Raw genomic sequence first — 26435 nt, 5'->3', positions numbered from 1 at the left:
TGCCTGCCTCTCTGCCTACTTGTGACCTCTCTCTCTGTCAAATAAATAAATAAAATCTTAAAAAAAAAAAAAAAAAAGATGAGACCTTTACATGTACAAAAACTGATGACAAGGAGAAAAAAAGAAGGGGAGATTTAAGACGAGATTCAGAAAAGCAAATTTCTAGAGCAGTTGAGAGTTTATAAGGTCCTGAGCATTAGTGAAGATTCACCTAAACTAGGAAAAAGAACCCCAACAAGATGAAAAATGAAACAAGGGGCGCCTGGGTGGCTCAGTGGTTTAAGCCGCTGCCTTTGGCTCAGGTCATGATCTCAGGGTCCTGGGATCGAGCCCCACATCGGTCTCTCTGCTCAGCAGGGAGCCTGCTTCCACCCCTCTCTCTCTGCCTGCCTCTCTGCCTACTTGTGATCTTTGCCTGTCAAATAAATAAATAAAATCTTTAAAAAAAATAAAAAATAAAAAATGAAACAAAACAAAATGTATTCAGTTGCGTCGAGAAGGGTTGGGATGGTGCTATACTGTATATTTTGTCTTTTTGTAAAAGGTTTCCAATTTGTAATGGTAAAGGTTGAGAGTACAATTGGTGGACACCAATTTTGATTTCTCTGTATTTTTATGAATCAAAGAAAACGTGGTAAACAGTGAAGCTTTTTTTTTTTTCCATTTTATTTTTTTTTCAGCGTAACAATATTCATTCTTTTTGCACAACACCCAGTGCTCCATGCAAAACGTGCCCTCCCCATTACCCACCACCTGTTCCCCCAACCTCCCACCCCTGACCCTTCAAAACCCTCAGGTTGTTTTTCAGAGTCCATAGTCTCTTATGGTTCGCCTCCCCTCCCCAATGTCCATAGCCCGCTCCCCCTCTCCCAATCCCACCTCCCCCCAGCAACCCCCAGTTTGTTTTGTGAGATTAAGAGTCATTTATGGTTTGTCTCCCTCCCAATCCCATCTTGTTTCATTTATACAGTGAAGCTTTGAAGGATGCTGTCAGTTATCTAACTGGAGAGGAGGGTATAATGGGAAGTTTTGGTGTGTCCGTAGTTCACAGATCTTTCATGTTTTATAAGTGATTATCGTATCTAAAAAAATTTACATTTCCTGCTTGGGATCTGATGATAATAAATGTCCTATGCTGTTTCATTTTACCATAGCCTATTGAGATCTTTTGTTACAGTCTATAATAGCAATAATGTTTCCAGGATTTGGGTCAATTTTAAACAATGGATTAATTTTAGATTACTGTATTAGCAAATTATACAGTTTCCTCTACTGACATGAGGGAAAAATCAACAAACTGCTTATAATTCAAATGTTTTTCTTTATAGGTATTCCATTAAAGTTGCTTTACCGCATCCTGTTACAGTACAGGTACGCACGTCTAAACCAGATGTATTCATCAAGCTACAGATCTTAGAAAATGAGGAAATTATTGTCAGCTCCACTGGGAAAGGCCACGCTATAATCCCAGCAATCAACTTCTTGGGGAATGAAAAAGTTGTGAGCTCTCAGTGTAAGTGTGTCTCTTGCCTTTTTAAATGTGTTATTTAGATCTGTAAATAGATATTTATGTGTATGCAACTGATTTTAAATTATTTTATTTAAAGTAAAATAGCAAATAAGCTATTATTTATATCTGTAAATATATCTGTAAAACTTGATACTATTTTTTAAATAGTAAAATATTTTTTAAAACTTTCATTTGTGTGTCAGATTAGTCTCTGAAGATCAATAGATAGTTATAATTCTACTTTAAAGACTTTCTTATATGTACCTTCTTAGAATTCTGATTAAGAAATAGCATTTTTATTATTTTGAGAGAAGTTTTCACTGTCCTTTTATCCCCAATTCATTATTTTAAGAAATACTCTATAAAAATTAACAGAACCTTTAAAATCATTACTTTCAATATGTCATAAGAACTATTAATTAATAAAATAAAATTGTTTCTGAAATAATGGAAGACAGAGATACTGAGATACATATTCAATTATTTTTGTAATGCTTCTGACCATAAAAATAATACATTGCCCAATGTAGAAAATTTTGAAACAGAAAATTATGAATAAGAGAACATTAAGTCCCTTGTGCTTTCCCTGAATTCTGCCATTATGTTTTTTTAAATAATTGATTATATCTTTTTTTTAAAGGATTTATTTATTTATATGGGGCACCTGGGCGGCTCAGTCCATTGGATGTCTACTTTTGGCTCAGGTCATGATCCCAGATCCCAGGATGGAGCCCTGTGTCAGGGTCCCTGCTCAGCGGGGAGTCTGCTCCTCCCTCTATCCCTCACCCTGCTCGTGCTCTCTCTCTCTTTCAAATAAATACACAAAATCTTTCAAAAATAACTATTTATTTGAGAGAGAGAGATTGTATATATGGGGGACAGATAGAGGGAAAGAGAGAGAGAGAATCTCAAGCACATTCCCAGCTCGGTGCAGAACCCTACATGGGTCTCAATCTCAAAACCCTGAGATCATGACCTGAGCTGAAATCAAGAGTCAGACACTTACCTGACTGAGCCAACCCAGCATCCATAAATAATTGATTACATCTTATAGTTGACTTTTGCATAACAATTTGTCGCCAATATCCTTCCTGAACTCTCATTCCCAATAGTGCTTCTGCTGATTATCTTAAGTGTATAAGCAAATTACTAAAAATGATTTTCTACCTATCTTCTAATATTTGAATGTTTCTTTTTTCTTCTTCTTCTTCTTTTCTGTCTTTTTTAGAATAGATGCCCCCAAAGCAGGGCTCTCTTTATTTTTCCTTATTAAGCCCGTAAACAATATGTGAGTTGTCATTGTAGTCCAGGAATATTCCCTTCTACGAATAAGAATTTGGAGGGCCAGAGAGTTAAAGACCTCACACTATAACGGCACAGGGAAGTGGGAAATGCACTATCTTAGATTAGTAAGACTGAACTTGAGTACAATTGCAAATTAAACAATTCTTTTGATCCTGTCTCCTTTTTCTCTCATCATTTGCCCTTCGTCCCTGAAGATACCCAGGATTGTTTTCAGTACTCAATTCACATTACTACACGTGGTTTTTCATTCAAATCTGCCTGTACTCCATTTATATCTTTTCCTTCGATATGTTAAGACTGTCGAACTCTTGTTAAGTTTTGCTAGTCTGAATGCTGCTCTTACTCTTTAAATTGGCTCTGTTTCCTTTGTTCTAATCTATTCTACACAGATTTCATAGTTTGCTTCATGCAGGGATACCTTAATTCCAAAACTTTAGCAGGCATAGCATACCAACACTCCTGTGGTATTTGTGGCCTCATTTTTTTTTTTTTCTTTATATAACTCGTTAACAGCAAATCCTTTGTTTCAAATAGTAGAGTCAGGGGCACCTGAGTGGCTCAGTCAGTTAAGCATCTGCCTTTGGCTCAACTCATGATCCCAGGGACCTTGGTCAAGTCCTGTGTCAGGGTTCCCTGCTCAGTGGGGATTCTGCTTCTCCCTTTGCCTCTGCCACTCCCCATTGTTCATACTTTTGTGCTCTCTTTCTCTTTCTCTCCCCACTTTCTCAAATAAAATCTTCAAATTAGTAGAGTCTAACACTGCTTATAGTCTGTCACATAGGTCATCATTATTTCACTTCATAGGTTACTATTTCCAAGAAAATTACACATAACCATTTAAATAATTTTATGAGTTTACTTATGGCAAAGAAAGGGACAGAAATGGAGTAGAAAGGTAATTGGAACAGAATTCAGAAATTAATCCAAAATTACAGTCATTATCCAAGATTGTTCTTCTTTTACAAGATATTACTATTTTCACATTTGTGATCTTCAGTATAATTTTTTTGGATTCCCTTCAAACATGTAAAAATCTATCATTTTCCTTCTGATTGCCTTGACTATGTAGATTAATTAATTTGAGAATGGACACCTTTGTAGTACTGAATTCATAGGCAAGTAAAAACTATTTCTTTCCATTCAGTCATGACTCTTTATGTTTCACAGATTAGATTTTAAAATATCTCCAGAGATACTTATAGGATTGTTACTGTGAGTTAGATTATTTCTTGATTTAGATTTCAAACAGGTTATCATTTTTAAAGGGATGCTATTAATTTGCATCTATGAACCACATAAGCAGACACTGAAATTCCTTTTTTTTTTTAAAGATTTTATTTATTTATTTGACAGAGAGAGATCACAAATAGGTAGAGAGGCAAGCAGAGAGAGAGAGGGAAGCAGGCTCCCTGCTGAGCAGAGAGCCCCATGCGGGACTAGATCCCAGGACCCTGAGATCACGACCTGAGCCGAAGGCAGCGGCTTAACCCACTGAGCCACCCAGGTGCCCTCCTTTTTCTTTTAAAATATTTTTTTAGTTGCTTCTCTTAGAAATATATTCATTTATGAATTCTTTATGACCTGTATTTCTGGAGTACCTCCACCAACATACATGTAAAAAAATGTGTGTGTGTATGTGCACATAATATTTGTAGGAGAATAGGATATGGCAGACTATAATATTTATTCTGTAAGCAAACATTCTATTGTACTAAAGAAGATGTTTAATGACTGAGCCACCCAGGCACCCCGATTTCATATAATTTTTAAGAATAAAATCTTATACCAGTACCCATGCTATAGGATTAATATTAAATTTGGAATTTTCCACAGATTTTACAATCTAAGAAATTGGGTCCTTGAGAAAGTACTATGGATTAGGGATAGTAAAATATTTTATTTCATATGACTGTATAAGGCTCAATTTTGTTGATGATATACTATAATTAATGTAGTCAGTCACCTAGTGATAGTGATTTGTGATAACTTTAATTTTATATTTACATAAAGAATGCTGTCTGTTTTTTTTTAACTCATGTATATTCTTATCTGAACTTGTATATGCATATATATTGGATAAATGCTTAGATGTAGAACTCTAGGGTCAAGGGTATGTACAATTTAATTTTGGTATATATTGCCAAATTGTCCTCCCTGGAGTTTGCCTAAACTTACATTATTTTATCCTTTATTCTAAGTTATCATATTCTTGAATTTTATCAATGTGACTGCTAAAAATGTTAATTTATATTATACTTAGAGTTAGTAATGTTCAAGCATGTATGATTTTATATATCTTATTTATATTCCTTTTATATTTTCTTCTTCAAAATTTTTCTGTGAGTTATGCTTGCTTTTTTTGATTGATTTTTTAATTGATTTGTAGATTCTCATGTATTAAGGAAAATTTTCTTCTTTTTTATATATGGTTAAAAGATAGATTGAATGATTGACTTAATGTCTGAAGGAAGTAATGAAGGAATTACTTCACAAGGGTAGAGACTTTGTGTCATTCATTCTTAACTGCTAATCAAAGTATAATTTATATAGAGGAAAAGGCACAAATCTAATTTGATGAATTTGGTAAGGGCATACACTAATGTGACCCACACTTCTAACAAGATATAGACATTTCTATTTACCCACAAGATCTCTCAAGGCCATTTCTATTCAATTCCCATCTCCCCAAAGATGTAACCACTGTTCACATTTTCATCACTATATACTAATTTTATCTGTTCTAGAACTCCATGAAACCCTACAAACACTCTTTTGGCACTGGTATCTTAAGCTCAGGATAATGTTTTTAAGATACGTTCCTATTGTTGCTACTGTATTTCTTTTTATATTGCAGAGTATTATCCCAATGTAAGGAAATACTACACTTTACTTATTTATTCTTTTATTGGGCGTATGAGTTTATTCCAGTTTTAGGGTATGATAATTAAAGCTGTTAGAGACATACTTGTATATGTTTTTTTAACAATATTTTAATTTTTCTTGAATCAATATTCAGGAGTTGAATTAACATGCCATGGTTTGAGATATGTATATTTTATCTTTTTTGACTTAGCCAAAAAATTTGTCAAAGGGACTCCATCATTTTATACTCCCATCAGCAAAGTGTATGAGTTCCGGTTTCTCCATATTTTTGCTAACATTTATTGCCAGTGTTTTTTATTTTAGTCATTCTGGTGGGTATGTAGTGCTATTTCTTTGTGGTTTAAATTTTCTGACTAATGATGTTGAGCTTATTGGGCATATGTGTGCTTATTGGCCATATGTATAACTCATTGACTGAAGTATCTATTCATGCATTATGGCCATATTTTTACTGAGTTGTTTTTTTTTAATATATTCTGCAAATATTTGATGAAGATGTGTATCCAGAATATATTCTTCTAGGGGGATAGGAGAAGAATATATTCTGGATACACATCTTCATCAAATATTTGCTTTGCAAAGATGATCCCTTGTCTTTTCATTTCCTTAGCAACAGCTTAAAAAAAAAAGATTTTATTTTTTTAATTGAGATAGAGTGAGAGCAAATGAGAGAGAGAGATTGAGAGGGAGTGGGGCAAAGTGAGAGGGAGAAGCAGGCTCTCCACCAAGCAGGGAGCCTGATGCAGGACTTGGGACTCATGACCTGAGCAGAAGGCGGACCTTTAACTGACTGGGCCACCCAGGTTCTCCAGCAATAACTTTTTAAGAGCTTTTAATTTTGATGAAGTCAGTCATCATTTAGAAAAAAATTACTAGTGCAGCTTGTGTATTATCTCAGAAATCTTTCTTTAATCCAAGGTCATAAATATTACATGCCATATTTTATTACTATACATTTAATAATCTCAACATCTACACTTAATTTTATGACCCATCTTGAATGTTTGTATATAATGTAAGGTAGAGGAACTGGTTCTATTTATTCCCATATGGATATCCAGTTGTTCTGACACTATATGTTGGAAAGCCATTATTTTGCACATATAATTCCATTGACACTTTGGTGTCACTTTGACTATGTGTGCATGGGTCTGCTTTGGAACTCTATTTTGATCAGCTGATATTCAATCAATCGATATTCCTCTTAGTCCAACACCACTTTTCGTGAAAATTGTAGCTTTAGATTTTGATTGGGATTGTGTTGAACTTGGAGAGAATTGGCATCTGAACAAACTGAGTTTGCTGGTCCCATAAACACAGGATATCTCTCAAATTATTGGCCTTTAATTTGTCTCAACAGTGTTCTATACTTTCAATGTATTGACTTTACACATATTTTCTTAAGTTCGTACCAAATATTTTGTTTTTATATTAGTGCCATGTAGGACTAGGAATATGTGTACTTTAGATCACTTGATATCCATATTAATTTCCTAAGGCTCCGGTAACAAATTTCCCCAAACTGGGTGGCTTAAACCAACAAAAATTAATTCTCTTATAGTTCTGGAAGTCACAGGCTCAAAATTAAGGTGTTGTCAAGGCCAGGAGGATTCTCTTGTCCCATCAAAGTTTCTACAAGAGAATCCTCCTTTACCTCTTCCATTTTAGGGTGGCTCTTCACATTTCTTGGCTTGTGATGGCACACCTTTGGCAATCTCTGCTTCTCTCTTCACATAGCCTTCTTCCTGTGTGGCTTTTTGTGATCTCATTTTCATTCTCTTTTAAGGACACCCATCATTATACTTAGGGCCCATACTAATCCAAGTTGCTCTCACCTTGGGAACTTTACCTTAATTATAGCTGCATATACCCTTCTGTCAAATAAGGTCACATTCTGGATAGACCTATCTTTCTGGGTGAATCACATTCCACCCACTACAATATAATACTAGAGGGAGTTAGCCTCTGTTCATTTTTTTTCACTCTATGCTTCTATTTAGATCGTTTTGATTGCTTATCTTCAAGTTTACTAATCTTTTCTTCTGATTTAACTATGCGCTTTTAAAGTCAATCCAGGAATGGGGCTCTCCGGTAGCTCAGTTGGTTAAGTGTCTGCCTTTGGCTCAGGTCATGATCCTAGGATGCTGGGATCAAAGCCTACATCTGGTTCCCTGTTCAGCAGAGAGCCTGCTTCTCCCTCTTTCTCTCCCTGCTGCTCTACCTGCTCGTGCTCTTGCACTCTCTGTTAAGTAAATTAATTAATTAATTAATTCTTAAAAAAAATAAAGTGCATTCAGGAATGTGTCATTCCAGATACCAGATATAGTCCAACCTTGAATTTTTTGATTCTCTATTCCATTTTTCTGTTGATATTCACCATTAATTCTTTCAATATGTTGATGTTTTCTCTTAAACCCTTAAACACATTTCTTTCTTTCTTTCTTTTTTTTTTTTTTTGGCCATAATAGTAATGATGATTTTTTAAAATTTAATTTAATATGTGTGTGTGTGTGTTTTCCAAAATTCATTGTTTATGTACCTCACCCAGTGCTCCATGTAATATATGCCCTCCATAATACCCACCACCAGGTCACCCAATCCCCCAACCCCTCTCTCCCTCAGTTTGTTTCTCAGAGCCACAGTCTCTCATGGTTTGTCTCCCCCTTCAATTTCCCCCAACTCCCTTCTTCTCTCTTCTCACAATGTTCTCCATGTTATTCCTTATGCTCCACAAGTAAGTGAAACCATTTAAATGTCTCTCTCTGCTTGACTTATTTCACTCAACATAATCTCCTCCAGTCCCATCCATGTTGATACAAAAGTTGGGTGTTCATCCTTTCTGATGGAGGCATAATACTCCATTGTATATATGTATCACATCCTCTTTATCCATTCTTCTGTTGAAGGGCATCTTGGCTCTTTCCACAGTTTGGTGACGGTGGCCATTACTGCTATGAACATTGGGGTACAGATGGCCCTTCTGTTAACTACATCTGTATCTTTGGGGTAAATACCCAGTAGTGCAAATGCAGGGTCATAGGGTAGCTCTATTTTTAATTTCTTAAGGAGTATCCACTTTGTTTCCCAAAGTGGCTGCACCAACTTGCATTCCCACCAACAGTGGGGAAGAGGGTTCCCCATTCCACATCCTCTCCAACACTTATTTACTGTTTTGTTAATTTTGGCCATTCTAACTGGTATAAGGTGGTATCTCAATGTAGTTTTGATTTGAATTTCCCTGATGGCTAATGATGATGAACATTTTTTTCATGTGTCTGTTAGCCATTTGTATGTCTTCTTTGGAGAAGTGTCTGTTCATGTCTTCTGCCCATTTTTTGACATGATTATCTGTTTTGTGTGTGTTGAGTTTGAGGAGTTCTTTATAGATCTTGGATATCAGGCCTTTGTCTGTAGTGTCATTTGCGAGTATCTTCTCCCATTCCGTGGGTGGGTTGCCTCTTTGTTTTGTTGACTATTTCCTTTGCTGTGCAGGAGCTTTTGATCTTGATGAAGTTCCAAAAGTTCATTTTTGCTTTTGTTTCCTTTGCCTTTGAGGACATGTCTTGAAAGAAGTTGCTGTGGCCGATGTTGAAGAGATTACTTCCTATGTTCTCCTCTAGGATTTTGACAGATTCCTGACTCACGTTGAGGTCTTTTATCCATTTCAAGTTTATCTTTGTGTATGGTGTAGGAGAATAGCTGTGTTTCATTCTTTTATACATAGCTGTCCAATTTTCCCAACACCATTTTTTGAAGAGACTATCTTTTTTCCACTGTATATTTTTCCCTGCTTTGTCGAAGATTATTTGACCATAACATTGTGGGTCCATATCTGGGCTCTCTACTCTGTTCCAGTGGTCTATGTGTCTGTTTTTGTACCAGTATCATGCTGTCTCAGTGATCACAGCTTTGTAGTAAAGCTTGAAATCAGGCAATATGATGCCCCCAGTTTTGGTTTTCTTTTTCAGCATTTCCTTAGCAATTCGGGGTCTATTCTGGTTTCATATAAATTTTAGAATTGTTTGTCCTAGCTCTTTGAAAAGGACTGGTGGAATTTTGATCAGGGTGACATTGAAAGTATAGATTGCTCTAGGCAGTATAGACATTTTAGCAATGTTTATTTTTCTGATCCATGAGCATGGAATGCTCTTCTATCTTTTTGTGTCTTTTTCAATTTCTTTCATGAGTGTTCTGTAGTTCCTTGAATACAGATCCTTTACCTCTTCGGTTAGGTTTATTCCCAGGTATCTCATGATTCTTGGTGCTATAGTAAATGGAATCAATTCTCTAATTTCCCTTTCTATATTTCTATATTTTCATTATACATTGTTAGTGTATAAGAAAGCAACTTATTTCTGTGTATTGATTTTGTATCCTGTCACATTACTAAATTGCTGTATGAGTTCTAGTAGTTTTGGGGTAGAGTCTTCTGGGTTTTCCATATAAAGTACCATGTCATCTGCAAAGAGGGAGAATTTGACTTCTTCTTTGCCAATTTGAATACCTTTTATTTCTTTTTGTTGTCTGATTGCTGTTGCTAGGACTTCTAGTACTATGTTGAACAACTGGTGAGAGTGGACATTCCTGTCTTGTTTCTGATCTCAAAGGGAAGGCTGTCAGCTTTTCCCCATTGAGGATGATATTTACTGTGGGTTTTTCATAGGTAGATTTTATGAAGCTGAGGAATGTTCTCTCTATCCCTATACCTTGAAGGGTTTTAATCAGGAGTGGATGCTGTATCTTATCAAATGATTTTTCTGTATCAATTGAGAGGACCATGTGTTTCTTCTCTCTTCTCTTATTGAATTGTTCTATCACATTGATTGATTTGTGAATGTTGAACCACCCTTGTATCCCATGGATAAATCCCACCTGGTCATGGTGGATAATCTTTTTAATGCACTGTTGGGTCCTATTAGCTAGGGTCTTGTTGAGAATCTTGGCATCCATATTCATCAGGAATATTGGTCTGAAATTCTCCTTTCTGGTGGGGTCTTTACCTGGTTTGGGGATCAGGGTAATGCTGGCTTCATAAAAAGAATCTGGAAGTCTTCCTTCAGTTTCTATTTTTTGCAATAGCTTCAGGAGAATAAGTATTAGTTCTTCTTTGAATGTTTGGTAGAATTCTCCAGGGAACCATCATGTTCTGGGCTCTGGTTCTTTGGGAGGTTTTTGATCACTGCTTCAATCTCATTACTAGATAGTGGTCTATTCAGGTTGTCAATTTCTTCCTGATTCAGTTTTGGAAGTTTATAGGTTTCCATGAATGCATCCATTTCATCTAGGTTGCTTAACTTATTGACATATAACTGTTGATAATAATTTCTGGTGATTGTTTCTGTTTCCTTGGCGTTAGTTGTAATCTCTCCCTTTTCATTCATAATTTTATTAATTTGGGTCATTTCTCCTTTCTTTTGGATTAGTTTGGCCAATGGTTTATCAATCTTATTGATTCTTTCAAAAAACCAGCTTCTAGTTTTATTGATGTGTTCAATTGTATCCCTAGTTTCTATCTCATTGATCTCGAGTCTAATCTTATTTTCCTTCTTGTGTGTGGGGTTGGCTTAATTTGTTGTTGATTCTCTGGTTCTTTAAGGTGTAAAGAGAGCTGGTATATTCTGGATTTTTCAATTTTTTTGAGGGAGGCTTGGGTGGCTATGTATTTCCCCCTTAGGACCACCTTTGCTGTATCCCATAGGTTTTGGACCGAAGTGTCTTCATTCTCATTGGTTTCCATGAATTGTTTAAGTTCTTTGATTTCCTGGTTAATCCAAACATTCTTAAGCAGGGTGGTCTTTAGCTTCTGAGTGTTTGAATTCCTTCCAAACTTTTTCTTGTGGTTGAGTTCCAGTTTCAAAGCATTGTGATCTGAGAATATGCAGGGGATAATCTTAATCTTTTGGTATCAGTTGAGCCCTGATTTGTGACCAAGTATGTAGTCTCTTCTGGAGAAAGTTCCATGTGCACTCGAAAAGAATGAGTTTTCTGTTGTTTTAGGGTGGAATGTTCTGTATATATCTATGAGGTCCATCTTGGTCCAATGCACCATCAAATTCTCTTGTTTCTTTATTGATTTTCTGCTTGGATGATCTATTACTGAGAGTGGCATGTTAAGATTCCCTACTATTAATATATTCATATCAATATGACTCTTTTTACTTTTTTTTTATTTTTTATTTTTTATTTTTTTTTGACGGACAGAGATCACAAGCAGGCAGAGAGGGAAGCAGAGGGGTGAGGGGGGAATCAGACTCCTTGCTGAGCAGAGAGCCTGATGCGGGGCTCGATCCAAGGACTCTGGGATTATGATCTGATCTGAAGGCAGAGGCTTTAACCCACTGAGCCACCCAGGTGCCCCAATATGACTCTTTATCTTGATTAACAGCTGGCTTATGTAGTTGGCTTCTCCCCTATTGGGGGCGTAAATATTTACAATTGTTAGATCTTCTTGGTAGATAGACCCTTTAAGAATGATGTAATGTCCTTCTATATCTTTGACTACAGTCTTTAGTTCAAAATCTTATTTATCTGATATGAGAATTGCTACTCTAGCTTTCTTTTGAGGCCCATTGGCATGAAAGATGCTTCTTCATCCCTTCACTTTCAGTCTGGTTGTATCTTTAGGTCCCATATGGGTCTCTTGTAGACAGCCTATGGATGGGTCCTGTCGTTTTATCTAATCTGCTACCCTGTGTCATTTTATGGGCATGTTTAAACCCTTAAACACATTTCTCATAGCTATTTTAAAGTTTTCATTTGTTAAAGTTTTTCATTTTGTTTTATTGCTAACTCCAACATCTGTGTCATTATTTCTATTGACCTTTTTCTCAAATTATGTTCTTATTGTTGGTTTCTTCACATATCAGACTGATTGTGTGCTACACATAGTACAAGCTACATTGCTAAGAGTCAAGATTATGCTCTCTTCATTGAAAGAGTTTTTAATTTTGCTCTAGTAAGTGGTTTATTGACAGCTTAGTTTAATCCTCTCAAGACTTTGTTCTAAGCTTTCTTAAATTGGGTCTAGAGCTTCCATTACTCTAGGGTTAGCATTATACTAGCTTAAAGAATAGCTTTTGTTGAGTCTCACCTGATGCCCTGTGTTTTCATTAAATTTTCATACTCTGGCAGAACTTCAATGTCTTTCAACACTGTATAAACTTCAGAATCTCCATTAAGCTCACAATCTCCAGGGAGTTGTCTGCCAGGCACCATTAGGTATTTGTACAAATCAAGTTTAGAATTCAGTTAAAGACCCAAGTGGACACCTTATGTGTATTTCTGGGTGCCATACCCCCCCCCCGCTGGTACCCTGCCTCACAAATTTTAGTTGTCTCAGGAGCCTCAAACTATAATCTTGCTTCCTGAACCTGACAATACTGCTGTCCACTGCTTGGACTCTGCTTCTCTGTGCCACAGTCAAGAAGGTGCTCACAGACAGAAATCTGCAGAAGCGGGCAGATCTTGTATGTTTCATTTCTTTCAAGGATTACAGTCCTGGGCTGCACATTGTTTAATGGCTGGAAACAGTTGCTTTATACATTTTACCTAATTGTATTTTTCATGGCTTTGAGTGAATCCAATGCCCATTATTTTGTCATGGCTAGAACTGGACTTTCTCTGTGATTTACTTATGTTCTCTCAGTGTATGTTTGATCAGTTAATTACACTGGGCACATTTCTATTTTTATCCCTCCAAATGATAGTTTTATTATCTTTTAATTACAAAAAAATTAATAGAGAAAAAATAAAATGGGAGTCCTACGTAAGTGTAATAACACACACACACTGAAGAAGTCAGAATGTATGTTATTAGTTTAGTGTCATTCAAGTGACACAAAATGAATGAAAAATTGTGGAATTGTTGTACATTCTTTTAACAATCAGTGGTTGCTTAGAATATGCATTGTTCTATGCAAGTCACAGGCTATTATATAAGTTTCTTTAAGACTGGAATATCTCCCAAGAGCCAGTGATATTGCTTTTTAATCTCATTAAACAAAACAAATTGATCTGTTCCTTCGAGTGTCTTATAAAAGGATATACTTAAAGAACACAGTCAGTCATAACTATGCATTTCACACAGTTTAACTTAAGTGTAATAAATCTCTCCTTTTCAGCTAGCAAACAAGTTCTTTTAACGCACTCTCCGTCCAAGAAGGAGCAAGAATTGTACAGCAAGAAGAAATCTACCCAGGGAAGTCAGAAATCCTATAAGGGTAGACCTGCAAGTGCAATCGTAGACCCTGGGCAGCCCATTCTGGAGGAGGAAGTTGTCAGTATGCCCACCATAGAAGAAAATGCTAGCACTGCACAGCAGGTATAGTTATGTTTAAGAGAATCCTTTGGTGATTCTCTTACCATTTAGGAGTAATATGGTATTACTCCTAAAAATCTAACAAATATAATGATGATTCCTTTCCTAAGCATTATCAGTACATATATGATATTTTCTATCTTCATTGCTTCCAGTGTATAACAGAATCAAGAGATTGAACATTATTTAATAGTTTCTCTGTGCCAAGATATTAAAATAAATAGCAAGTTTAGTGTGTATACTAACTCTTTAATGTAGATGTAAATATCTAATGTTACATGAGTTATGAGGCTCCCTAATAATGAAAAAGGTCACGTATTAATAAAAACTAATTTGTATATATCTTAAGTTAAAAACATATATATGTATATGTAAAATAAAGGGCAATTCATGTAATTTCAGAAAAAAATGATGTATCCATCAGAAACAAAACAAATAAATAAAAAGAAAGAAAAATAAGAGGCTAGAAGTAAATCCTAATAAGACTAATGACAATAAACACAAATGAAATATTAATCAATTAAAAGCATAAAAAATTAAAGTTAGATTAAAAAGTAAGATTCAACTATAAGTAGCCCAAAAGTGACACTTTTTTCAACAAAATGGCACTGAAAATTTAAAGTTGGACTGAGGGAACTGTGATGATATATTAACATCTTAGGGCATAGAATTCATGAAGGATATTGTGTAAAAATAAAAGGAAGAATATAACAAGCAGGGGCGCCTGGGTGGCTCAATGGGATATAGCCTCTGCCTTCTGCTCAGGTCATGATTCCGGGATCCTGGAATCGAGCCCCGCATCGCGCTCTCTGCTCAGCAGTGAGTCTGCTTCCCTTCCTCTCTCTCTGCCTGCCTCTCTGCCTATTTGTGATTCTCTGTCTGTCAAATAAATAAGTAAAATCTTAAAAAAAAAAGAATATAACAAGCAAATATGATCATAACTAATACAGCATAACCTAATTGTCCAGACTCAATGAATAAAAAGTAAAAGTTGTTTAGAATTACAGAGAAAAATAAAGTTAGTTAATAGTTGAAGACTTTAATAAACAACTCTCAGAAACCAATAGATTGAGCTGAAAAAAATACATATGATTACTAGGATTTGAAAAATTTAAGTATTTATTGTTTAGATATTTATACAGAACACTTACCTACTAAATTGAGAATATACTTTTTCATAGTACACATGTGACGCCTCAATAAAAACCAAACTATATTTTATAGATGTTATCTGAATGTAGTGCAATAATAGAGAAATTAGTAAATAACAACCTAAAAATCCCATAAATGTAGAAGCAAAAGAGAATATGCTAAATAGTTCTTCAGTTACAAAGAACAGCAAAAAAAGAAATCATGAATACTAAGAACTCAGTAACAACTAAAAAATACAAATCAAAATTTATGACGACATCTAAAATAGCATTCAGTGGAATGTTGACTTTCAAATTAATCCATCAGAAAGTATGAATGGTTAAAAACAAATGAGCTAAGCTATCAAAACAAAAATTTAGAAAAAGAGCAAAAGAGTAACTCAAAGATAAAAAAGAAGAAAACGTTTTAATAAATGTGAGGTAGAAATTAGTAAAACAAAGATCAAAATTTAGCAAGATGCATTAGTTCTAAGCTTTTTTTTTTTTAAAGATTTTATTTATTTGACACACAGAGAGAGATCACAAGTAGGCAGAGAGGCAGGCAGAGAGAGAGGGGGAAGCAGGCTCCCTGCTGAGCAGAGAGCCCAATGCAGGGCTCAATCCCAGGACCCTGAGATCATGACCTGAGCTGAAGGCAGAGGCTTAACCCATTGAGCCACCCAGGTGCCCTAAGTCTAAGCTTTTTTAAGATGATTAAGTGGGCAGGCTTCTTGTAAGACCAGCTAAGCAAGAAAAAAAAATGTAAATAAATCAAATACAGAACAACAAAAATAGAGCAGAGGTATAAATGCAATCAACAGGTGTTTTTTTTTTTTAATTAAACTACTAAGCACAACTCTATGATAGTGAATTTAAGACTTAAGGGAAAAAAGACATACCAAATGCATGGGGTGGGAGAGGACTGGTAAACTACTTTAGGAGAAGATAGAAAATATGAAATAATAATAATAGTAATAAAGAATAATAACATTGAAATGATAATCAGAGTTTTACCTTTCCCAAAGTCATAGGCCCAGCTTGCTTCACAGAATAGATCTAGAAGACTTTCAAGGAGTAAGTTGTTCTAGAAAACAGAAAAACAACACAAACTTTTCAATCCTTTTAAAGAGATTACTGTAATCCTGACTCCCAAACTGACAAGGAACAAAAATAAAATGAGTAAGTTTCATTTTTAAACATGGATGCAAAAATTATAAACACTAGACTATACAATTGCAGGTGTGGGTGGGGATGTGAGGATAAATTTTATAGATTGTGATACTACAAAATTTTGGAGAATATCTGATAGTATTTGACCAAATTATGATTATGTGATATAGAAAATTATGCACTTATTATGTGCTTATTAGGCATATGCTATATTTATTCTTATTGTTTGTATTTAAACACCGCATTTTATTTCACAGGTCAACAAGTACATTATACAGTGTTTGGTATTGTACAACAGTTGGCCTCTCACTGAAAGTCAGCAGACATTTGTTCAAGCATTGAAAGAATTGGAAAAAAGTGATAGCAAAGGTATGCCTCCTAAATGTTAGTCATATATCTTATATTTTATATAAATATTTAATAGTAAATTAATCATGTAATTATTAAAACATTATTGTTTACAATTTGCATTTCATATCCAGTGGCATTTTCTGCTTTATTAATTGATTATGTCTCAAAATCTTTACTGCCTGGTAAGTAAGAACTAAAAATATATGATCTTTAGGCCTAGTTTAAATGTGTTTAGTCTAGTTAGTAAAAATTACTTGATGATTATCTAAGAAGTGTACAGAAGACTTTTCTGTTATAAAATTATATTTGTCTAAGTTGTTGAGATAGTATAACCCTAAAGGTTAATTCTTAAAATATTTAAGAGAAGGAGAATTTCCAAGTGAAAAAGGATTCAGGTTTATTTTTTCAAATATAAGCTACTCTCAAAATTCCTGAGCAGAGAGTTTGATGCATTAGAAAAAGATATTCACAAATGGACCCACGTAGTTCAAACCCATATTGTTCAGATAGCCTTGGTGTCTCAGTTGGTTAAGAGTCTGCCTTCAGTTCAGGTCATCTGGCTCCTTCTCATCAGGGAGCCTGCTTCTCCCTCTGGCTGTGCTCCCCCTGCTTGTGTGATCTCTTTCTCTGACAAATAAATAAATACAATCTTAAAAAAAACAAAAACAAAATCCATATTGTTCAAGGGTCAACAGTATTTCCTACGAGAACACGATACCTCTGAGGTCAGGGAGTTCCATGGATTATTACCTGTTCAATCCTGCATTATCCATAGTGCAGACAATGCACACGGTAATCACTCCATGATATTTGTCAAGTAAGTGAAAGAAAGGATACATCTAAGCTACTCTTATTATTGTTATTGACATTTACTAATTGTCAAAAACCCTGTTCACACATTTGCTTGCTTATACTAACTGCATGAACCTGTTCATTTAAAGGCTTGATTGAGGTTTATCACCAAAGTTAAGAGAAAGCTATTATTACTGAACTAAATCTTTGTAAGAAGGGACCAATTCTAGGGCAAGACGTCAAAGCCAAAGAAAATTTATAAAACTAATGACACTGAGAGTCCCCATTTCCTTTCCACTGTATTGTGTGCATCCATAGAACATACATTCTACGGGAATCTTGAATTTGTCTGCTTCCCTAGTGCTCCCCTAGTGCTGGGAAAAGGACTCGTGCATCTCTAGAACCAGGTAGAAGCTGTTAGTAAATGCTTATTGAATAATGCATGAGTGTGCAATGCTAGGAACAGCAGGAGTATTTCACTTCTAATGGCATCCCGGCCTGGGTTCTTGAAAGGATTCTGGGCTGTTTGGGGATCAGCGAGAAAGAGTTGTGACCTTTCGTCGGTGTCTAGCATGGACACATGTAGAGAAAGTGGTGAGACCAGAACCACATTGTTGCCACCTCTTTGCTATTCATATGTGTTGTGTGTTTCACCCAGGCCAAGTACCCTGGAGCTCAGAATTTGTTTCTTGAATCAGGGGCTGTTTCTGCTTACTAGTGATGTACATAAAATCCCCTAAGGCAAGTATCCTTTCCCACATCCCCTAGGTAAATTCATAGAATGTGAGTTTTGCTGAAACATTTCTTCCTTCTGCTTCAACCTCTCCTCCAAGAAGCAATACCCCCACCACCCAGCACCACTGAGAATATCTGGAATAGAGAGAAGATAAGACTTCAATTTAGAATTCTTGTCTACCAGAAAAGACTGCAATTATGATATGAATAAATGGTATATAGAAGCTGAAAACCCCTTAAATTAATTATTATCTCCATTTTCTCTATAGTCCAAATCAAAATCTCCTAGTTTGTACTGTGCTAAAAAAAAAAAATCTAGATATTTTTCCAATATAATCAACAGAAATCTGCTTGAAATAATAGATAGTGCAAATTACTGGGTGATTTTGTGTCCCCCCCTCCTAGAAAGAAGTAGATAGTATCTGCTTAATATGAATTGGATTAAATTTTTTATGCTAAAGATTTATGTGCAAATAGAATACTCATAATTATAAAAATCAATCAAAATATTAGAGAAGCAGCACTGCTTTGTGTGGGCATGTGTGTATGATGTGTGTTCTGCAAAGATATTATTTCTTTTCTTGTTCTTCAAGGAAAATGCATAGTACTAGATTTTACATTACTGTTCAGGGTATCAGGGATTTTAATAGATCAGAGAGTGAGAATCAAATCCTATGTTTTTGTTTTTGTTTTTGCCTGTGTGGGCTCTTTCGTGAGTTGTCTGTAGCTCTTTATACTTCTGATTTCTATATTTGAATATTCTGTTATGCCTGTTTTGACAAGCTTAAAATAGTCATGTTAACTATTGTTTATAGCAATGATCGGTGTGAACTCACACCCACATGACAGGGAATAAATAATCCCAGTTTAAATCATGAAAAGGAAACCACAGAACCAATATTTCTAAATCCAGGTGGGGATCTTGTTCATGGGGAACACCTGTTTCTGAATAATGTTCCAGAAAGATACAAGAATGCACACTGATAAAGGAGATATTTGTGAAAACATTTAAGCCATTCAGGAAATGTAGCACCGCATTGAATAATGCTGTTAGAATAGTGAATGAGGTGTTTTCTTGCCAACTCTCCAAGGTGAACTTCTAATGTCTAAAAACCTTTTTAAATACCTTCAAATACACTCAAGTCTAGTCAAGTGCAGGTTTTAAAAATTTCTGTGTGTATTTTCTTCAATAATTAGAAATTTGTTCTCAGTATATGGAAGTTGTGTGAATTATGTAGACTTATGTAAATCTTTAGAAAAAGAAGAAATGACACTTTGAAGTGGAGACGAGTGTATGGGGAGGGGAGGGGTTTGAATAGTTTTTATGATGAAGTCCTGAAGAATACCAAGCAGAGGAAGTGAACTTTGTCTGGAAATGAAAGTGACGAGAAGACTGTGTCTTAAAAGATATGCGGGAGCCTATTTTGGACACACCTGGCTGACAGGACCTTCTACCAGGTGTAAGGTGTGGCTGGAGAGACTAATTTCTGTCAGAGGAATATCCAGAACAGAGTGACCAGGAAAACCCTATGCGTGTGTCCCACTCTTCAAGGCCATTCTCACAGAAATTCTTTATTGTTAATATGAACAGGTCATCTACTGTTAGACATCGGTGACCCTACATTGCCACTACTCTTTAAAAATATATGAGTGGGTCCCAGAGCAAAAGGGGTACACACGGAAAAAAAAAAGTAGAGTATATACCAATATGTTGAAACAGTTATGTCTCATTTTTATTAATAGTATCTAAAGACAAAACTTAATTTAAAATAAAAAAATTATAAATCAAAAGTTTTAAATGAGCACCTACTGTTTTAGTCAAAATGAAACAAAACAAACCAAGAAGAATATAATTGTATTTTGTAAGCAAAAAGAAAATACAGGAGAGCTCTAGAATTTTGATTATTATGATTATGATTTTTTTTTAGTGCCATTATGGGCTTCTTATTGTACTGTGTCTTTTTCATATATTATCCTCAATTCTCATGAAAAAGTCTGAGAGATAATTATTACCATCTCGATTTTACACATGAGAAAATGAAGCTTAGATGCTGTAAATAATTTGCCTCCTAAATGTTGTAAATCACAGCTGGAAGAAGCAGAGTAAGGAGTTTCACCTACATCTAACTTATTCGAAAGCCCAGAACCTTTCCACTCTACCATTTTGTCCTTTAAAGACTTCCTAACTAGTAGCATCGACACAGTACTAATGCTCATAGAGGTTACAGAGGGTAACATTTATGTCAGAAGCCTTGTGAAGGTTTCATGTGGAATTGATATAGGAATTGTCAATTGATAAACCTGTGAGGTGGATGCTGTAACTACTATCATTTTACATACAACACTGAAGCACACACTGTTCACGAAACTTGCCCATGGTCACACAGCTAGTTACCGGCACAGCTGTGATTTTGAATGGGAGTTAATTATCTACTAAGGGTGTCTGGGTAGAAAAAATAATAATACATGGTAGTACCAATTTCAAGCCTTTATTGTGTCCTCAATAAGTGTCTTTATTTAGGGAACTGTCCATATTTCTTTATTGAACATACAAGCGTGCATAAAGGGTCTTACCATGTTTTCTCTGAAGATCTAGTAAGTTTCTCACCTTAAGTTGTCCAACACAAATGGAGTTCCGTAAACAAACCAATATGATAAATTATCATATTTAATACACTTAGGTATAATAATGGATAGATATTAAAATTCCAGAGGAAACTAAAAAATTAATATCTGAAATAAACACAGTGGTATAATTCGTGAAATAGTATAATGTAAAGTATAGAGTTGGGTAATGTTACAAAATTATAAATATATAAATTATAAAATATAAGTTTTTTGTAAGTTAACATTTATTAGACTTATGGTGGTGATCATTTGGCAACATGTACAAATATCAAATTATTAAGTTGTCTACCTGAAAACTAATAGTGTTTTACGTCAATCATACCTCAATAAAAAATAAAAATAAAAAAAGAAGGATAAGAAAAGGAAGTTACTGTTAAATGGAGAAATACAGCATAGCAGCAAAAATTCCTTAGACTACCTAAACCTCCGTTATTTATCACCTGAGAAATTAGAATAATAACTCCTATCTTTCAAAGTTGTCATGAAGTTTCAAGATAATGTATGTAAAGTTTCTAGAACCAAGTAGCCCTCACAAAAATGATATTCTCATTATTAGGTACCTAACTAGAAAAGAAGTCTCTGGGAATAATTACATCTTCTTTTTTTGACATAACATTTGACAATTTTATGTGTGAATGAGCAGCTACCAAAATTTAATTACATGTTGCATTGTATCATACATTTGCTGTTGAAAGCAGGCAGCAAATAAATTCAGAATTGAATTGTAGTATGAACTAGGACATTTTTTTCTCTTATAAAAGCATATGTTGGTCAATCTTATGAAAATCAGGCAGCTTTTTTTTTTTTCCATTTTATTTATTTTTTCAGCGTAACAGTATTCATTCTTTTTGCACAACACCCAGTGCTCCATGCAAAACGTGCCCTCCCCATTACCCACCACCTGTTCCCCCAACCTCCCACCCCTGACCCTTCAAAACCCTCAGGTTGTTTTTCAGAGTCCATAGTCTCTTATGGTTCGCCTCCCCTCCCCAATGTCCATAGCCCCCTCCCCCTCTCCCAATCCCACCTCCCCCCAGCAACCCCCAGTTTGTTTTGTGAGATTGAGTCATTTATGGTTTGTCTCCCTCCCAATCCCATCTTGTTTCATTTATTCTTCTCCTATCCCCCTACCCCCCCATGTTGCTTCTCCATGTCCTCATATCAGGGAGATCATATGATAGTTGTCTTTCTCCGATTGACTTATTTCACTAAGCATGATACGCTCTAGTTCCATCCACGTCGTCGCAAATGGCAAGATTTCATTTCTTTTGATGGCTGCATAGTATTCCATTGTGTATATATACCACATCTTCTTGATCCATTCATCTGTTGATGGACATCTAGGTTCTTTCCATAGTCTGGCTATTGTAGACATTGCTGCTATAAACATTCGGGTACACGTGCCCCTTTGGATCACTATGTTTGTATCTTTAGGGTAAATACCCAGTAGTGCAATTGCTGGGTCATAGGGTAGTTCTATTTTCAACATTTTGAGGAACCTCCATGCTGTTTTCCAGAGTGGTTGCACCAGCTTGCATTCCCACCAACAGTGGAGGAGGGTTCCCCTTTCTCCACATCCTCTCCAGCATCTGTCATTTCCTGACTTGTTAATTTTAGCCATTCTGACTGGTGTGAGGTGATATCTCATTGTGGTTTTGATTTGTATTTCCCTGATGCCGAGTGACGTGGAGCACTTTTTCATGTGTCTGTTGGCCATCTGGATGTCTTCTTTGCAGAAATGTCTGTTCATGTCCTCTGCCCATTTCTTGATTGGATTGTTTGTTCTTTGGGTGTTGAGTTTGCTAAGTTCCTTATAGATTTTGGATACTAGCCCTTTATCTGATATGTCGTTTGCAAATATCTTCTCCCATTCTGTCAGTTGTCTTTTGGTTTTGTTAACTGTTTCCTTTGCTGTGCAAAAGCTTTTGATCTTGATGAAATCCCAATAGTTCATTTTTGCCCTTGCTTCCCTTGCCTTTGCCGTTGTTCCTAGGAAGATGTTGCTGCGGCTGAGGTCGAAGAGGTTGCTGCCTGCATTCTCCTCAAGGATTTTGATGGATTCCTTTCTCACATTGAGGTCCTTCATCCATTTGGAGTCTATTTTCGTGTGTGGTGTAAGGAAGTGGTCCAATTTCATTTTTCTGCATGTGGCTGTCCAATTTTCCCAGCACCATTTATTGAAGAGGCTGTCTTTTTTCCATTGGACATTCTTTCCTGCTTTGTCGAAGATGAGTTGGCCATAGAGTTGAGGGTCGATTTCTGGGCTCTCTATTCTGTTCCACTGATCTATGTGTCTGTTTTTGTGCCAGTACCATGCTGTCTTGATGATGACAGCTTTGTAATAGAGCTTGAAGTCCGGAATTGTGATGCCACCAACTTTGGCTTTGTTCTTCAATATTCCTTTGGCTATTCGAGGTCTTTTCTGGTTCCATATAAATTTTAGGATTATTTGTTCCATTTCTTTGAAAAAAATGGATGGTATTTTGATAGGGATTGCATTAAATGTGTAGATTGCTTTAGGTAGCATAGACATTTTCACAATATTTATTCTTCCAATCCAGGAGCATGGAACATTTTTCCATTTTTTTGTGTCTTCCTCAATTTCTTTCATGAGTACTTTATAATTTTCTGTGTATAGATTCTTAGTCTCTTTGGTTAGGTTTATTCCTAGGTATCTTATAGTTTTGGGTACAATTGTGAATGGGATTGACTCCTTAATTTCTCTTTCTTCAGTCTTGTTGTTGGTGTACAGAAATGCAACTGATTTCTGTGCATTGATTTTATATCCTGACACTTTACTGAATTCCTGGACAAGTTCTAGCAGTTTTGGGGTGGAGTCTTTTGGGTTTTCCACATATAGTATCATATCATCTGCGAAGAGTGATAGTTTGACTTCTTCTTTACCAATTTGGATGCCTTTAATTTCTTTTTGTTGTCTGATTGCTGAGGCTAGGACTTCTAATACTATGTTGAATAGCAGTGGTGATAATGGACATCCCTGCCGTGTTCCTGACCTTAATGGAAAAGCTTTCAGTTTTTCTCCATTGAGAATGATATTTGCGGTGGGTTTTTCTTAGATGGCTTTGATAATATTGAGGTATGTGCCCTCTATCCCTACACTTTGAAGAGTTTTGATCAGGAAGGGATGCTGTACTTTGTCAAATGCTTTTTCAGCATCTATTGAGAGTATCATATGGTTCTTGTTCTTTCTTTTATTAATGTGTTCTATCACATTGATTGCTTTGCGGATGTTGAACCAACCCTGCAGCCCTGGAATAAATCCCACTTGATCGTGGTGAATAATCCTTTTAATGTACTGTTGAATCCTATTGGCTAGTATTTTGGCGAGAATTTTTGCGTCTGTGTTCATCAAGGATATTGGTCTGTAGTTCTCTTTTCTGGTGGGATCCTTGTCTGGTTTTGGGATCAAGGTGATGCTGGCCTCATAGAATGAGTTTGGAAGTTTTCCTTCCATTTCTATTTTTTGGAACAGTTTCAGGAGAATAGGAATGAGTTCTTCTTTAAATGTTTGGTAGAATTCCCCTGGGAAGCCATCTGGCCCTGGGCTTTTGTTTGTTTGGAGACTTTTGATGACTGTTTCAATCTCCTTACTGGTGATGGGCCTGTTCAGGTTTTCTATTTCTTCCTGGTTCAGTTGTGGTAGTTTATATGTCTCTAGGAATGCATCCATTTCTTCCAGATTGTCAAATTTGTTGGCGTAGAGTTGCTCATAGTATGTTCTTATAATTGTCTGTATTTCTTTGTTGTTAGTTGTGATCTCTCCTCTTTCATTCATGATTTTATTGATTTGGGTCCTTTCTCTTTTCTTTTTGATGAGTCTGGCCAGGGGTTTATCAATCTTATTGATTCTTTCAAAGAACCAGCTCCTAGTTTCATTGATTTGTTCTATTGTTTTTTTGGTTTCTATTTCATTGATTTCTGCTCTGATCTTTATGATTTCTCTTCTCCTGCTGGGTTTAGGGTTTCTTTCTTGTTCTTTCTCCAGCTCCTTTACGTGTAGGGTTAGGTTGTGTACTTGAGACCTTTCTTGTTTCTTGAGAAAGGCTTGTACCGCTATATATTTTCCTCTCAGGACTGCCTTTGCTGTGTCCCACAGATTTTGAACTGTTGTGTTTTCATTATCATTTGTTTCCATGAATTTTTTCAATTCTTCTTTAATTTCCTGGTTAGCCCATTCATTCTTTAGAAGGATGCTGTTTAGTCTCCATGTATTTGGGTTCTTTCCAGCTTTCCTCTTGTGATTGAGTTCTAGCATCAGAGCATTGTGGTCTGAAAATATGCAGGGAATAATCTTAATCTTTTGATACCGGTTGAGACCTGATTTGTGACCCAGGATGTGATCTATTCTGGAGAAGGTTCCATGTGCACTAGAGAAGAATGTGTATTCTGTTGCTTTGGGATGAAATGTTCTGAATATATCTGTGATGTCCATCTGGTCCAGTGTGTCATTTAAGGCCTTTATTTCCTTGTTGATCTTTTGCTTGGATGATCTGTCCATTTCAGTGAGGGGAGTGTTAAAGTCCCCTACTATTATTGTATTATTATTGATGTGTTTCTTTGATTTTGTTATTAATTGGTTGATATAGTTGGCTGCTCCCACGTTAGGGGCATAGATATTTAAAATTGTTAGATCTTCTTGTTGGACAGACCCTTTGAGTAGGATATAGTGTCCTTCCTCATCCCTTATTATAGTCTTTGGCTTAAAATCTAATTGATCTGATATAAGAATTGCCACCCCAGCTTTCTTCTGATGCCCATTAGCATGGTAAATTGTTTTCCACCCCCTCACTTTCAATCTGGAGGTGTCTTCACATCTAAAATGAGTTTCTTGTAGGCAACATACTGATGGGTTTTGTTTTTTTATCCATTCTGATACCCTGTGTCTTTTGATTGGGGCATTTAGCCCATTAACATTCAGGGTAACTATTGAGAGATATGAATTTAGTGTGAAAATCAGGCAGCTTTTGAATTCAGAATAATCAGTATCACATTTATAAATGTGAATTTTTAGGCAGCCAGCTTGTTTAAATGAAAATATATCAATGTCAACTTACATGTGTCAATTATATTTACAATTTAAGACCTACAAACTTCAATTTTAAGGGTATGATGTATTTTTTAAAAGATTTTTTTTTTTTTTTTTTTTTTTTGAGAGCACAAGCTAGGGAGTGGGGTGGAGAGGCAAAGAAAGAAGCAGACTCCCCACTGAGCAGGGAGCCTGATGTGGGGCTGGATCCCAGAATTCTAGGATCATGACCTGAGCTGAAGGCAGCAGCTTAACAGCTAAGCCACGCAGACATCTGGGTATGATGTATTTTAGAAAGATCATGACTAATACCTTCAATCTTTTAAAAAAGGTTATTTATTTATTTATTTATTTATTTTAGAGAGGGAGAGTGGGCAAGAAAGAGAGCATAAGCTAGGAAGGGGTGGGGAGGCAGAGGCAGAGGGCTCAATCCCAGGATCCAGGGATCATGACCCAAGCTGAAGGCAGATGCTTAACTGATTGAGCCACCTAGGAACCCCATAATATCTTCACTTACTAACTTAGCTTACTTTTTCAATTATAAATACTTCAGATCAAAAAGAAATT

General features: G+C 35.8%; 1 protein-coding gene across 1 annotated transcript in view; it reads left to right on the top strand.

The window, feature by feature from the left end:
- Positions 1–26435, top strand: part of ADGB (androglobin) — a 191142-nt gene that overhangs the window by 127807 nt on the left and 36900 nt on the right. Inside the window, exons 28-30 of the mRNA XM_046004182.1 lie at positions 1329–1513; positions 13819–14018; positions 16573–16684. Of these exons, the coding sequence (XP_045860138.1) occupies positions 1329–1513; positions 13819–14018; positions 16573–16684 (497 nt within the window). The remainder of the gene's footprint in view (positions 1–1328; positions 1514–13818; positions 14019–16572; positions 16685–26435) is intronic.

This window comes from Meles meles, chromosome 5 (genome assembly GCF_922984935.1).
Source record: "Meles meles chromosome 5, mMelMel3.1 paternal haplotype, whole genome shotgun sequence".
Taxonomy (NCBI): domain Eukaryota; kingdom Metazoa; phylum Chordata; class Mammalia; order Carnivora; family Mustelidae; genus Meles; species Meles meles.
The sequence above is the reverse complement of the archived record's forward strand: the minus strand, read 5'-3'. Positions and strand labels throughout refer to the sequence as shown.